This window comes from Boleophthalmus pectinirostris, unplaced genomic scaffold (genome assembly GCF_026225935.1).
Source record: "Boleophthalmus pectinirostris isolate CB_2022bp ecotype Guang Dong unplaced genomic scaffold, ASM2622593v1 HiC_scaffold_3, whole genome shotgun sequence".
NCBI lineage: Eukaryota > Metazoa > Chordata > Actinopteri > Gobiiformes > Gobiidae > Boleophthalmus > Boleophthalmus pectinirostris.
In genome coordinates this window covers 21,222,430-21,237,261 of record NW_026571299.1, presented here as the reverse complement: position 1 = coordinate 21,237,261, position 14,832 = coordinate 21,222,430, and the positions used below count along the sequence as shown (strand labels likewise).

Genomic DNA, 14,832 nt, shown 5'->3' with positions numbered 1-14,832 from the left:
ATATTTAAAAACACAATGGAGCACTTCTTGTAATACCAAATGACATCACAAGGTGGAACAGAGCTATATCTATGAATATTAAAGATGAAGGTGTCAAAGCTATACAAAATACATCCATCTGCGTCTGTGGCCCCAGTTTGAATATGTGTGGAATGGACTTTTATTCTGATTGATTTGGTTTTAGGCTGTTCACATGTTTAGATTAGGTTTGAGGTTTGTTAATGGTCTGTTTCCTGACCACAAACGGACCAGTAACATAAACGAGAGATACTTTATTGATCCCGAGCGACATTCAAGTTTAGCAGCAGCAAAGACCTTCTGTTTACTGCCCACAAACTCTCGTGTCATCTGGTTTTAACATTAGAGTTAAGTACATGTTTAACATAGAATGTCTTTATAATAGGAACTAAGAATAAACAGCGAACTAAAGGAAATGTTCAGCCGTCTAGCAGTGTCCGTGCTGCCGAGGTCCTTGCCCTTAAAGGTCCCATCATTCTCCGGTTTGTGGGCTTTGACACAACGGTCACTTCTGAGCTCAGTTATGTCACAGTCATCAACAGAGAAGAGAGTGACAATCTATTGGTGCTGTTTTTCACTTGGTGCTTCGAAAAGAGACAATGTTACAAGATTAAAGGCAGTGCAAGTTTTAGGGGCCATGTGTCAGGAACGTGAGGCTGAAGAAGTTAAAGGGGTTAAAGAATTTATAGCATTATCAGTGGATTCAGATCGGCGAATAAGAGAAGCAGTTCAAATTGCCTTTGACAAACTGATGTTGAAAGTACGACGCTCCTTTTTTGAAGAGTGTGATGGGACACAGGATTTTGTCTCAGTGTGACACATACACACCTGTGGCATCAGCAGCTTGGCAAGCTTTCCGGGCTGCTTTCTACAAAACAACCCCAGGCCCTAAGCTTTTGCAAGGCTGAGATTCTCATCATACTTCAAGACATTCTGTTAAAGGACACGGCAAACACTTTAAGTGACCGGCAAACTGTAACTGAGGAACAACGGGAAGCTAAATGTGTGCGCATGCTGACCAGTCCTCTTCTTGGAGTGAAGAGACTCTTGTCTCTATTACCTCAAGCTGACAGAGCAGCTCTAGAGACGAAACTAGCAGATTTGATTAGATCTGGGAAATTCTGTAAGTACGACAAACACAAAACAGAGCTGGAACCCTAGCCCAGGCTGAAACTGCTCGTCTTTGTCCTGCCATTCTCTTGAACATCAATGATGCAGATCGTTTAGTGCTCGCTGCTGTGTGGGAGGTGGATCTCCGTGTGCAGTCTGCCATTCCTGACTGCTAGACACATGTTAATGCAAAGAAGGGCTCTTTGCCTAAATTGTGGTCTCTGTTAAAAGATGGTGGCAAAGACTCGGCAAAAGCACTTCATCCAAAACTAATGCCGCTCCTCAGTAAACTCCCTGAGCACCTTACTGACCCAAAAATGTACTTTTTGACCACCTGTTCACATCACTTCAATGGCCTCTCCAATGAGTGTGCTGCATCGAGTTCCTCGGAAAGTGCAGTAATAGTTACCTCTGCTGTGGAATGTTTGAGATACTGCATTTCACTGAATGTACAAGAAGATGAGCAGCAGAAAAATCTCATGTCCATGCTTATATCACAACAGTTTCTACCATTCCTGGAGACTACTCTTGCAAGTCCAATCCTTCAGAAGCATGTAGGACTACACGGTGTCGTCTTTAGAGTTGTGTTGTCTTTTGGGATGCTTTTTGTGCATTATGTTGGGAGTGAGGAAACTGACCCAGGGGCATTTGAAGGAATAGCCACTTTGTTGAAGGTAATGCGGTGCACAGAAAAAGTGAACAGAAAGAAGATTTGTTTCTCCAGTTCATAAGATAAAACTGTTGAGGGACATGGTTCTGAGGGATGTGTGAAGACAAGGCCAGCACAAGGCAGCAACGAGTTGAGTGAACCCATCCAGACTCAGTATTTTGAGGACGAGTATGAGCTCGCTTAACTGTGCCTTGTAAGTCACTGAAAAACACACTGAGAGACATCTTGTTTTTCTGTCGTACCTTCTGAAGTTCTTCTACACACCCAAAGTCTTTACTACACTGTTTGTATTAGACAAGCAAGAAGTGCAAGATAATGAGACCAAACACTTGTTTGGAACATAAAGAATCCAGCCATGCACTTCCTGTTGAAGCGTGTAGTGGTGTGGCTGTCATAGGTGGGTCGGGCAGACACTGAGCATCATTTCAGTGCTGCTGTCAACAGGAGACCACCCACGTCCTTTGCCAGATCACCATGATGAATTTACCATGGGGGTAATACTCTTCATTGAGAACTCTTAAAGGCTGCAATGAATGGCTCAAAGGCTCAGTGCTGGGGAGACTCTTTTAGAGTTGACCGAGGAACTCTAAAAAGTCCAGCCCACACCATCAAGCACTTCACCTAGCAGCCACAGTTGGACACTCATCAGCCTGGTCTTATTGCAGCACCATGACAATGTTCCCTTGATCCCTTGTCTGGAGAGGTGCACATGGAAAAGATTCTTCAGAGGTTGCACAACACTCTGTCTGAAACCAAGAGTCTTTCCAATGCCAGCAACATAGAGCCACTCATTTCACTTGTTTGTGACATGGCCTTGATGTTCTTCTCCTCTGTACAAGACTGTTTTCTGATCGAATCAGCTGAAGAACTCCTATTCACCGTCTTCAGGCTAACTGCTCGAGACCATGCTCATCTTCCTGACTCTCTTGCAATTAAACCTCAAAAAGTGTGTGCTGCTGGTGTTCAATCATTCATCCAGTTCTCTAAAAATGACATCAAGGTAAACAGATTCTTGCAGAGTGCTGTAGTTTGGTTGAAGAACCAATTACTCATAGTAAAATTGAACAATAAAAGTATGCATGTTCTTATGGTGGCTTTGCAAGGCCTGGTAGAATCAGTGATTGTAGAGCCCAACCAAGACACTGCTCTCCTTGTCCAAATATTCAGTCTGCTGTGTCCCAGTGAGACAAGAATGTATCAAGCCTTGCCTCCCCAATGGGTTAAGTTGCCATTACTGACTGGTCACCTGCGAGCTCTTTGTGGGAAGCCATCAGATGACATGTGGAAGTCCAGAGCTTTGACCAGACTACTAGCCCACCTTTGTGTCTGTGCCTTGTTAGTAAAAGTGACAAAATATTTGAAGTGGAAAAGTAAATCGTTTTCAAATCCTCAGCCTGCAGCTGCAGCACTGCTTTATGCTCTTCAGTTGTGTGAAGAGGTAGAGTACAGTCCCACTATAGTGACGGACTGTCACAGTTTACTGCTGGACTGGTATGATCTTTGTGAAAGAGGTGCTAACAGCACTCTTCTTCAGGTCAACAGAAGAAGAACTGCGGTCTTTAGAGAATTACATCCTAAATGAAAATATTGTTACAAATCAAAGTGCAATTCTGAAGAAGCTTTACAACACTGCAGAATGTTTATTCCCTATATATGATGCTAAACTGAGCACTCTGCAACTAATTTGCTCATATATGACCATTGAAGACAGAGATACTTTTGTCATTCTTGCAACTGAGAGGACTGTGAGGAAGACTGTTTTTTTTTTAATATATTGAATTTTCCAAAGTTTCATCAGACGAATTGAACTTGACAGTAGAGATGATGTGTTTCCTTTCGTGGGTAGTCACACACTTTCCATCTGTTCTTGAGGGCAGCCAGTGGGATTTCACACTGCTTGATGCTTGCCTGGTTAGAGGCAGCCAGTGAAAATGTGGCTCATCTGTGGAACCCTGGTGTTTCTGTGTGAGAATGCTGTGCTCATAGTGTTTTGTATAGATTAATAATTCCTGAGCTGTAATTTTCTAAATGATTCTAGTGAAGGTGTATAAAGTTTAAAGCTGTATTAACGCCCCATTGTCACTCACCCTGGTCCCTGGAGATTCCGGGTTTGTACCAGAACTTGGAGCTGTCCTGGACAAACTTTGCATTGACCCTGATGTCCCCCTCCACCTGAGCAGACCCCCTCCTCTGCTCCCCACTGCCCAGAGATGAGGCACTCTGGCTGGGGACGGGCGCTGACGTCACCCTGGGGAGAAAATCAGGGGAGGGTGGAGGAGATTATAATCAAGAAGGAATTATAATCAGATAATAGTGCCAAGAACGGCAGGGTGTCAGTGTGACATTTGCATGTCGAAAATGAGTTAGTTTTTTGAATATGTGATAACAAGTATCTCATTATTGTGTCTGGGCCCCCTGAGCTAAGAAAAGAGACTTCCTTTCAAAACGTTCATAAAAGTGAACTATATAAACCACATTCAAATGTACTCCAAATGCAAAGTTTCAAAATGTCAAACATTGAGCTTTTAAAATAAAAACAAATGTGTGTGGAAAAAGTCCAGATATTCATGTCAAGTATTTACATGAACAACAAAAGATCTATTTTAATGATTCAAATGTAACATAGGCAATAGTTATAGGCCTACTATAGATGAACATTATAACCTTCAGAGGAAGAGTAGCACCTTTAAAACAGATTTTTTTTCAGTTTCTGTATTTATTTGATCTTATTTAGAACTAATGGTCAAATTAAGGTCAGAAGCAAATAAAATATTGACAGTTCTAGTAGTGATTCTGAATTCACATTTACGTATATATATTTAAAGGTGCATTGTGTAACTTTTCTAGAGGTGAGTTCACTACCTGCTTCTCTCCATAGAAATGAGATTTGTTTTGTAAATATGGGTGATTTCATCGTCCTTTCTGTCTCCATGGAGATTTTGAAGTCTAATGCCATACTGTGTAATTTCAATGACAACAGAATTATCTCTTCCACCAGGTTCATTCATTTCAGGTAAAATACACGACCAGTCAAACATTTGGCCACACCCTCTCAGTCAATGTTTTATTTTTTTTATTTTTTCTTACAAACCTTTGACTGGTATTGTAAGAACATTTGCTGTACCCACCTGTGCAGAGCGCTGTGCCCGCTGGTGGCTCCTGACTGGCTGGCTCCTCTCTTCTTCTCGGGCAGAGGAGGCTGGGTGGGGATGGTGACGGCGGTGTACCCGGTGTAGGGCACATGGGGCACGTTGAGCAGAGGGTAGTAGTACGACGCCAGCGGAAACGTGGGCGTGTTATACCCATCGGGGACTGGCGATGGTGGCTTGGGCTCTGGCAGGTCTGGGGTTAGACTCTGGTCTGTGGAGAGGGAGGAGCGAAGGGGGGAGGGCTCAGGGGAGGAGGGGGAGGAGAGGGAGGAGGTGGGGCTAGGGGACGTGTTCATGCTCACAAAATGGGTGCCGTCGGATGGGTTTGGTAAAGCTGAACCGTTGATCTGGACCTGGACCGGACTGGAGGCTTGAGGCCCGGGTGTGGTGGCTCCAGGGGCAGGCTGTTGGGTTTTGGCTGGGTCTGGGGGGACTTGGGGGCAGGTTGCAGAGGGCAGGGTGGGACTGTTCAGATCTGATGGTGAGGATGTGTCAGTGTTGTGGAGGGAGAGTTTGGTTTCTGGGCTTTGGGCTGCAGCGCTGTCCGGAGTCACACTGAGGAGGAGAGAAAATGTGTTTAGTGATGCAATAGGAGACCAGGATCTATCTGGTCAAAGTGTTAGTCCTGGTTTAGTTCTCACATTCACTCTTAACATTCTTGACAGGTAATTTAGAATATTTCTTCTATAATATTTAAAGTGAATATTAGGTTTATATGACTCCTTGCATCATCAGTGTTATGGTTGTATATATGTTCTTACCTGCCGCGGTGCAGATGGGCAGAGCCCGTGTATTACACATATGTATATTGTTCTTATGCTTGTATATACACACTGCTCAAAGAAATTAAAGGAACACTTTGAAAACACAGCAGTTATCTATACCAGTATGGACAGGGTAATGTCTGAGGAGCAAAAGGATACCACCTCTTTTAATGGAAATAAAATGTGTTCTATCAGGTTTAAGTCAGGTGATCGTGAGGACCTTTCAGTTGTATCAGTCCCTTCATCCTCCAGATTCTGCCCACAGATTCTTGCCACATGAGGCCAGGATCTGATGTGTTTTCAAAGGGTTCCTTAAAGTTTTTTGAGCAGTGTATATTTTCACTTGTGCTCGTGGGGCTGAGCCTGTATTATTCACATCTACTCTCACTTCAGTAAGTCAATAAGTTTTTATTTATATAGCGCTTATCACAGACATATGTCTCTCCATACCAGTGGTGGTAAGCTACTATTGTAGCCACAGCTGCTCTGGGGCAGACTGACGGAAGCACGGCTGCCACTTGGTGCCATTGGCCCCTCGGACCATCATCACTCACACCCACACCACTTTCATACTAGACAATGTGGGTGACGTGTCTTGCCTAAGGACACAATGTAAACAGTTTTTGTGACTGTTTTGTGACCACCCAGTGGTCACCTCAGTGTCTCCGATCTAAGTACTAACCAGGCCCAGCCCCGCTGAGCTTCTGAGATCTGACGGGATCAGGCTTTGACAAGCCGGTATTAACACATGTAGTAGTATACGTGCTCTCGTGTGTCCGGTGGGTGGAGACTGTATGTATACAAGTATATAGAGTAGTATATTCTGACCTGTGTCCGGTGGGGCTGCTGCTGATCACTGTGTAGTCGTGTTCAGACTCTGGTGACCTCTGACCCTCACGCTCGGCACCAGTCGAGTCTGACACAAACAGGAAATACAGCGTTATACAGCATGTTTTGGTAGAAAAAGATATAGAAAAGATCTGGAACATTCCTGATAGAGAAGGGGAGGAAGAGTAAACTGAAGACCGCTGAACAAAACTGGGTTAACTATCTAACTGAGTGACTGAGCTGAAACTATAAACAAGTACGATTTTTCATTAAAACAAAATACACAGTTTGTCTGGACAGAATTCTGCTCTGTGGTGCTCATTTGATTTATTTATTCAGCGATTATTTATCCAGGTAGGTCATTTATAGCAGTGACCTGGTCAAGAGACAGCAGCATGAGGACTACATAAAGAGAAGAAAAGTTAGTACAATGCACAAAAAATACAAATAAAACCTGTAATCTTTCCCACATGACACTATTCACAGTGTAAGAGTGTAAAAGAGCTACTTAAACAGCGCTCTCATCTGAAGGGCATCTCTCTAAACGAGGATTGAAAGTGGTAATAAAACGTCGTTTCTCACATGGCACATGGGACTGGCCATGTTTTTGAGGATTAAAATGATGAGAAACATGCGCTCCCTCCCTCTCACCTGTGCACTGGTGGGAGGAGCCGGGGGGGTCCGGGGGCAGTGAGGCTCTCTTTGGGGAGGGGGTGCCCGCGGGGAGGGGTGAGTTGGACCCTGACACATACCCTCTGCTCACAGGACTCTCTGCACTCCTCAACATGGCTGCCGGGGCAGGAGGGCAAGAGAGGCGTGTCTGGACACAAGGGGGCAGTCACGAGTCACATTTAAACAGGTCAATGTGAAGTATGGAAGAGCAGTTTCATCTGATACTATGACAGATACTTCCACTTCTGTTATATAACACAGCTCTCCTTCATTTGAATGACTACTCTAAAAGACAACATGTTGTCTCCATGGGGTCTTATTCTCTGTAAAGCCTTATTGTACTTGAGACCTCTACAAACATGTTCTGAAATGTCCCTTTGTGTCAGATGCCCTTGTGTTTTCATGTAAAAACTGTTAACTCTATAGTTTAGACGTCTACAAACATGTTCTGAAATGCTTGTATTAGTTTAACAGTTCATATGCCAGTTCTGGAAGATTACTCCAACTACTCAAAGCATAAACTGTAATCCCATTTAGATTTTTTTTTTTTTTATTGTACAGGTCTAACACACAATACTTCTTAAATATACTTCTAAAATGCATTTATTTATGATGGTGTAGAGTAAATAAGAACTGTTCTTGATTAACAACCATGAACTGACAATTTCTGAGATTAATTACACTACATTATGTCCTTTTTATTTCAGTAACTTTGAATAAATAAAAAATCTTTAAATAGCATCGCTACTTCCACTACTACTACTACTACTACTACTACTACTACTACTACTACTACTACTACTGCTACTACTACTACTACTACTACTGCTACTACTACTGCTACTACTGCTACTGCTACTGTTGCTGCTGCTACTACTACTGCTACTACTACTACTACTACTACTACTACTACTACACACTTCCAAAACTCCTGAATCTTCTTTGATTACTACTACTTCAATTTTCGAGACTGATTCAGCACTACATTATGGTAAATCATTTTTTAATTCAGTATCTTTGAATAAATACTACTACTGCTACTATTCCTACTTTTCTATGCTTGCCTGTATGAATGCTCTCCATTGGTTTTAATACCTCTGAAATCAGAAACACATTGTTATACGTATATTTGTATTTCTGGCGTCTTCATGTGTTTATGTGTGTGTTTTCCCACCTCCAGCTGAGGGGGACCGTGGTACTCGGCCCTGCCCCCCTCCCTCACATCGGTCTGGGACTGTGGGCTGGGGAAGGCCTGGCTGAGTCCTTGAGCTCCACAGGGGAACCTCCGCTGGTCTAAGGCTGGACTCGGGCTCACTGTCGCTGGGCACGAGTGGAAGGCTTGTACCGAGGGCTTATGGTACTGCCAGAACTCTGGCTCTCTCTGCCACGGAGTCTCCCACAACTCCCTATGGATGATACCATGGGAAAGATTGAGCTATTTTCACAATTTTAAAACAATTTATCAATGATTAAAAATATATTGAAAGTATTCTCTATCATTCTCTGGTACTTTCAGAAATCTCCAAAAGTCAAATCCACAAGTAAGCCACCTGCACTGATAAAAGGAACACCTACTGAGAGAGTTACTGAATTTAAATATGTAGGAGTTATGGTTGACACCAAACTCAACTTCAAACAGCAAGTAAAAAAGGTCGTAAACAAAAATTAAGTTAAATTTGTCTACTTTCAAACACATAAGAGACAATCTCACATTGGAGGCAGCTAAGCTATATTTTAATGCAGTGATTGTTTCTCACATAACATACTGAGGGCCTCAGCATGCAAGAGCACTCTGAAATCAGTTTAAATGGTATATAAAAGAGCTCTGAAAATTTTAGACAAAAAACCAAAGAACCACCATCACTGCATTATTTTGAAGAAACACAACATACTAGGCTGGGAGAACATGATCAAATGTGCAGCTCGATTCTTGTGTACAAAATTTGACATGGTCTGGCCCCTGACCCACTACAAGAATATATATATATATAAAAAATCTGAACAGATGAACAAGAGCAGCTCCAGAGGTGATTGTATAAAACCATCAATGAAAAGTGCCTTTGGACTTTGGACAGGCTGTGTTCTCTTTCCACGCATCAAACCTGGAACACAGTCACAGCGACTGTACATGAGCTGCTCTTCTCTGCTCAACTTAAATCGTGACTACTGGACAATCACATCTGTCCACACAACTGAACTTAAACTGCACCTTCTGCACGTGAGCCAGGGACTGCACTCAGATTTGTGTAAAGATGTGTAAACAGAGTTAGTGCTGTGCATGTGGAAGTAATGCGCGTGCATATTTGACCTGTACATTTTAATACTGATGTGGGCTGAGTGTGTTTTACAGTGTGTGAGTGACAGATACATGCAGGAGCGGCTGTTGTAGCTTTTGTCGTGTTTTATGAATTGTGCAGGTGATGTGGCTTTGGTCCAGCAGGGGACTAAGGATGGAAATTATCTTTGTTTATAATCCTGCATATGTAAGTCCATGTTTGTCTCTTACATTATCATGTATTTTAGTATGTACTGTCCCTTTAATAATGAATACAAACAAACAATACAAATCATTCTATTAGTAATAAAGTCCATTCACCCGTTTACCAACCACAACACACGTGCATATTCACTAGAGACATTTGACCTGCCCCCATCTCAGACTCACACTACAAGGATATAGGAGGACGGGAGGGCATCTGACACACAGAAGTTATGTGAACATATTTGTTGAATTATAAGAAATTATTTCTGCTTTTCATGACCTGCAGCCGGTGACCTTTCCTCCTCCTATATCCTTTTGTGTCAGATGCCGTCCTATCCTCCTGTATCCCCGTGTGTCAGATGCCCTCCCACTCACATAAATTCTCGTGTATGAGATGCCCTCCCACCCTTCTATACCCCACCTATTAACTATGGCAGAAAATGAACTAATACTCTATGGAGTTAACCAGACGCAGTTTCTCTATGATCAGATTATTTGAACATATTTACCTCTGTCTGGTCCCATGTGACCACTGCGAGCCGTCTGATTGGTCCGAGTGCATGGCGTGGAATGTCCTGATTGGTCCCCTGGAGGTGCAGTCTCTACAGGGGCAGAGCGCATGTGGTGGCCCGATGATCAGCTCTCGATAGGGGCCTGACGTGAGCGCGGGCTGGGACAGGTGTGTGGACGGACTCTGACTCGGGATGTACAACTGGAAATCTGAACCGGAGCAGAGCCTGGAGGAGTTGGTTAAAACATGGCTGTGATGCTGCTCAATCTGTGGGCAGGGGAAGCACTTCTGGTACACGCACGGCTGGTTTAAGGCCAGAGGAGCCAGAGGAGCCTGAGGAGCCAGAGGAGCCAGAGGAGCCAGAGGAGCCAGAGAGGGCCGCTGGATTTGTAGCTCTTGATGTGAGAATGCGCTGTGGCGATGGCATAGCTCTACCTGAGAACTGGACATTTGTGGAGTTGGAGGAGGAGAGATTGATTTGGAGACCAGCGCAGGTAAAGTTTGGCTTTTTGGGTTATTTTTCACACAGTTACATCGGTTATGACAGTGCGAATTCACGAGACACGGCTCTTTCTCACGTGGCACACTCTTGTGGACATTTTGAGGACAACACGAATTATCTTTTTTGGTTTCGGCGTCATCCAAAATGGCGGTCTCTCTGTCCTTCTCTTTAGTCTTGTCCGAGGGAGTTGATTGGTTTGGAGGCTCCAGTTCTTCAAGCGGAATAGAGGGAAGTGGGCGGGGCAGGCTTGGGGCAGACCTCACAGTGGGGCCGTTTCGGAGGTTCCCATTGGTAGAGGAGCATTTGGGAGCGGAGCCAGGGCCACGACGTTTCCGGACCTGAGCGTACAGGCTGCCGTCCAGAGGGCCCCGAGTGTGAGAGATGTCTGAGGAGGAAACAAAACAAAGGGAAAGGTTCATATGTAATGCAAAAAAAAGTATTAAACCAGGATTAAACTAAGATGAAACCAAGACTAAACCAGGACTACAGCAAGAGGTCACTGAGAGCCTCAGAATCCGAGATGGTAACCTGGCTCTCCTCAGCTCTGAATAGAGTTCTACACATTTATCTGGGGCGACTCCAACTGAAAGAGATCAGAACCAATGATCAGAGCGTTCAAACAATTACTTGGTCGAAGCGTCATAACAGTGAACTAAGATGAGAACTCAAACTGGAGTTAAATCCAGAAAGAAAAGCACATACAGTTTTCCCTCCACAAATGTTAATAAATAGGCCAATGTCAGAGTTTGTGATTGGTCAGAGTTTGTGATTGGTCATAGTTTGTGATTGGTCAGTCTCTATCACAAGCAGATGCTTCACAAAAATCAGAAGGGGTGACGCTGTCTGACGCCTTCTCCAGGACTTGTGATGGTGTATGCTCCCTCGCCACGGTTACACTCCCTGGACCTGGTTTGTGTATCTCCATGACCTCTCTGATAAAGTGCTGGCATTTGTTGCTTTGGGCATGAATGAGCCTGGCTTTGTTCCACAACCACATCATGGAACAATGCCAGGCTCATCCTGCCCCTGCTGTTTGACAAAACCAAGTAAAGCAGCCGACAAGTCACGTGACACTTCTGAGGACGATACAGGAAGTGGCCGAAACATGTCAAACTCTCTTGTCTGACCAAGTAAACACGTTTATGACTGAGGACAGAATGAACCTTTAGCAAAGATTAACAAGTCACAGATCCACTCTGGTCATGGAGAGACTTGTACAACAGAGCTGCTTTAAAGTCTATTCTGAGACCAGGAGCCACAGACCTGAGACCAGGAGCCACAGGCCTGAGACCAGGAGCCACAGACCTGAGACCAGCACACATGTACTTGGACTTCCTGGTCCTAGTCAGGAGCCGAGCAGCAGTGTTCTGGATGTACTGCTGCTGTCTTAGTTATAGTAATAGAAATATTTGTAATAGGAGCAGTAGCAGTAGCACTATTATAGCAGTTGTTGTAGTAGTAGTGTTAGTAGTAGTAGTACTAGTAGTAGTACCAGTAGTAGTAGCAGTAGTAGCAGCAGCAGTAGTAGTAGTAGTAGTAGTAGTAGTAGTAGTAGCAGTAGTAGCAGTAGTAGTAGTAGTAGTAGTAGTAGTAGTAGTAGTAGTAGTAGTAGTAGTAGTAGTAGTAGTAGTAGTAATAGCAGCAGTTGTAGTAATAGTAGTAATAGCAGTAGTAGTAGTAGTAGTAGTAGTAGTTGTACTTGTAATAACACTAGTAGTGGTAAAAATAGTTGTAGCAGTAGCAGCGGCAGTAACAGTAGTAGTAATAGCAGTAGAAGCTGCACAGATACAGCATTAACAGTAAGGAAATACTGCTGCTCAGGTAGGAGGAGAAGAAGCAGCAGCAGTAGTAATAGTAGTAGTAGTAGTAGTAGTAGCAGTAGTAGTAGTAGCAGTAGTAGTAGTAGTAGTAGTAACAGTAGTAGTAGTTTGTAGTAGTAATAGTAGTAGTAGTAGCAGCAGTAGTAGTAGTAGTAGTAGTAATAGTAGTAGTACTCACTCTCCACGCTGTCTTCATGGTGCAGGTTGAAGTTCTCGTAAGAGTCCCACCTCATGACTGGGTCAGACACATCACTGTCCACTTTCACACACGAATCGTTTTTACGATACTCACGACCTCCAAACGCAAAAATACAACTTCAAATAAGAAAATATTAAAATACAATGAATGTACAAATGCTGAACAAAAACTGAAGTAACACCTTTGATTTTTTCTGGTCCATTTGAGAAGAGAAACTCCACTGTGGCGTCCGCTGGAAACCTGTCATCTGTGAAAAGACCAAAGACAAAAAGCATAAATGATCCAAAGAAAGATGGTCTGACATACTGAAGCTTTGACAGGTTCTAGTGTAAAAATAAACATGACTCAAATGTCTAAAGGGGCAAAAAAAACATGATGTTTGTGAAGGTTAGAATTATTTATAGCTTTAAAAAGGCCTCCGCTGTCCCAGGTCTTTAGTCGCACAGGAAGAAGAGTTTGTGATTTGTGAATGATCAGAGACACTACAGCAGTATACAGCAGCAGGCCTCCACCAAGGCAATACTCTCCACCTGCAACGTCCAGACCAGGACTCAAACCAGACCATAGAGGAGCTTCAAATCAAATACACCCTGAGCAGGAAGAACTAACTTCTACCTAGTAGAAGCATCAACAGTAACAGTAGCAAATATATTAGGACTAGTTCAGAAGCATAAGTAGCAGTAGTAATTCTATAGTACCAGTTTTCAGTATTAGGAAGTAACTAAATACTGCTGTAGTCATTCAGTCGATTAATCGGTCAGTGGAGTGCTACTCCAACAAAATGTGGATTAGTCGAATAATCATTTTATTTAGATAAGGATTTATATGACACAACAGTAGAAAGTAGTAGTAGTAGCAGTAGTAGTATTAATTCTAGCAGTAGTAGTAGTTGTAAAAGTAGTAGTAGTAGTAGTAGTAGTAGTTGTAGTAGCAGTAATATTAATAGTAACCGTAGTAGTAGTAGCAATATAAGAAGTATTAGTAGCAGTAGTATTAGTAGTAACAGTAGCAGCAGTAGTTGTGGTAGTATAAGTAGTAACAATAGTAATAGTAGTTGTAGGAGTAGTAGTACTAACAGTAGCAGTAACAGTAGCAGTAGTATTAGTACCAACAGTAGCAGTAGCAGTAGTAGTAGTAGGTAGTAGTAGCAGTAGTAGTAACAGTAGTAGTAGTATTAGTAGTAACAATAAGCAGTAGTAGTAGTAGTAGTAGTAGTAGTAGTAGTAGTAGTAGTAGTAGTAGTAGTAGTAGTAGTAGCAGTAGTAGTAGTATTAGCAGTAGCAGTAGCAGTAGTAGTAGTATTAGCAGTAGCAGTAGCAGTAGCAGTAGTAATATTAGTATTAACAGTAGTAAGAGTGTGACAGTACTGACCGTTACAGGCGTGGTCCAGGTCACATTTCTTAAACCAGAGTTGAGCGCCGTGCACAGCACAGGAGTGGAACTGCACTCTGAACACCTCCTCTCTCCCTGCAGCACTGCGCCTGTGGAAGCACTTCACCTGTGTGAACACAGGGGGCGCTGTTCAGGCTACACTTCAGTACAGACTCGCTATGAACCATGTGACCATGGTCTGACAGGAAACTGTCATTTCACATTAGTTTTACTATTAATTCCATGATGGTTTTACATATAACTGTTTATGATGTTTAAAGGTGCACTATGTCACATTTCTAGTGCCTGCTTGTCTCCATGGAGAAAAGCAAGTTGCAAGTCAGATCTAGGTAGAATTAAATGTTTTGTATTTTTGTCATGAAGAAAAGACAAAAACTGAAGCTATAATAATTTAAAATAATTTTGATGCACTTCTGTTTTTCATGTTTTAGAAAAGTCAAAATCAGATACAGAGACTTTGACATTTATTAAGATGAGAAGTAAAACATTAAATGTGATTGATTGCACAACTTTACATCAGAACAAGGTTCAAATGTAAAAAAAAAAGTGAGTTTTGATCATCTAAACCAGGGGTGTCCAAACTTTTTTCATCAAGGGCCACATTTCTAAACACAGACGAAGCAGATGGCCGATCAAGGGCCGTAGACTGGTGCTCAATACAGTGAATAATTGAAATATGTGCATGTTTAACACGTTAGAATGAGCCATCAGTCTT

The 14,832-nt window shown here is 42.8% G+C and overlaps 1 protein-coding gene across 1 annotated transcript in view; it reads right to left on the bottom strand.

The window, feature by feature from the left end:
- LOC110165730 (tensin-2-like) overlaps positions 1-14,832 on the bottom strand; it is a 54,931-nt gene that overhangs the window by 11,241 nt on the left and 28,858 nt on the right. Inside the window, exons 14-22 of the mRNA XM_055160872.1 lie at positions 14,097-14,223; positions 12,907-12,972; positions 12,705-12,821; positions 10,203-11,091; positions 8,386-8,617; positions 7,191-7,359; positions 6,540-6,627; positions 4,927-5,502; positions 3,886-4,046 (exon numbers count right to left, since the gene is read on the bottom strand). Coding sequence (XP_055016847.1) covers positions 3,886-4,046; positions 4,927-5,502; positions 6,540-6,627; positions 7,191-7,359; positions 8,386-8,617; positions 10,203-11,091; positions 12,705-12,821; positions 12,907-12,972; positions 14,097-14,223 — 2,425 coding nt within the window. The remainder of the gene's footprint in view (positions 1-3,885; positions 4,047-4,926; positions 5,503-6,539; positions 6,628-7,190; positions 7,360-8,385; positions 8,618-10,202; positions 11,092-12,704; positions 12,822-12,906; positions 12,973-14,096; positions 14,224-14,832) is intronic.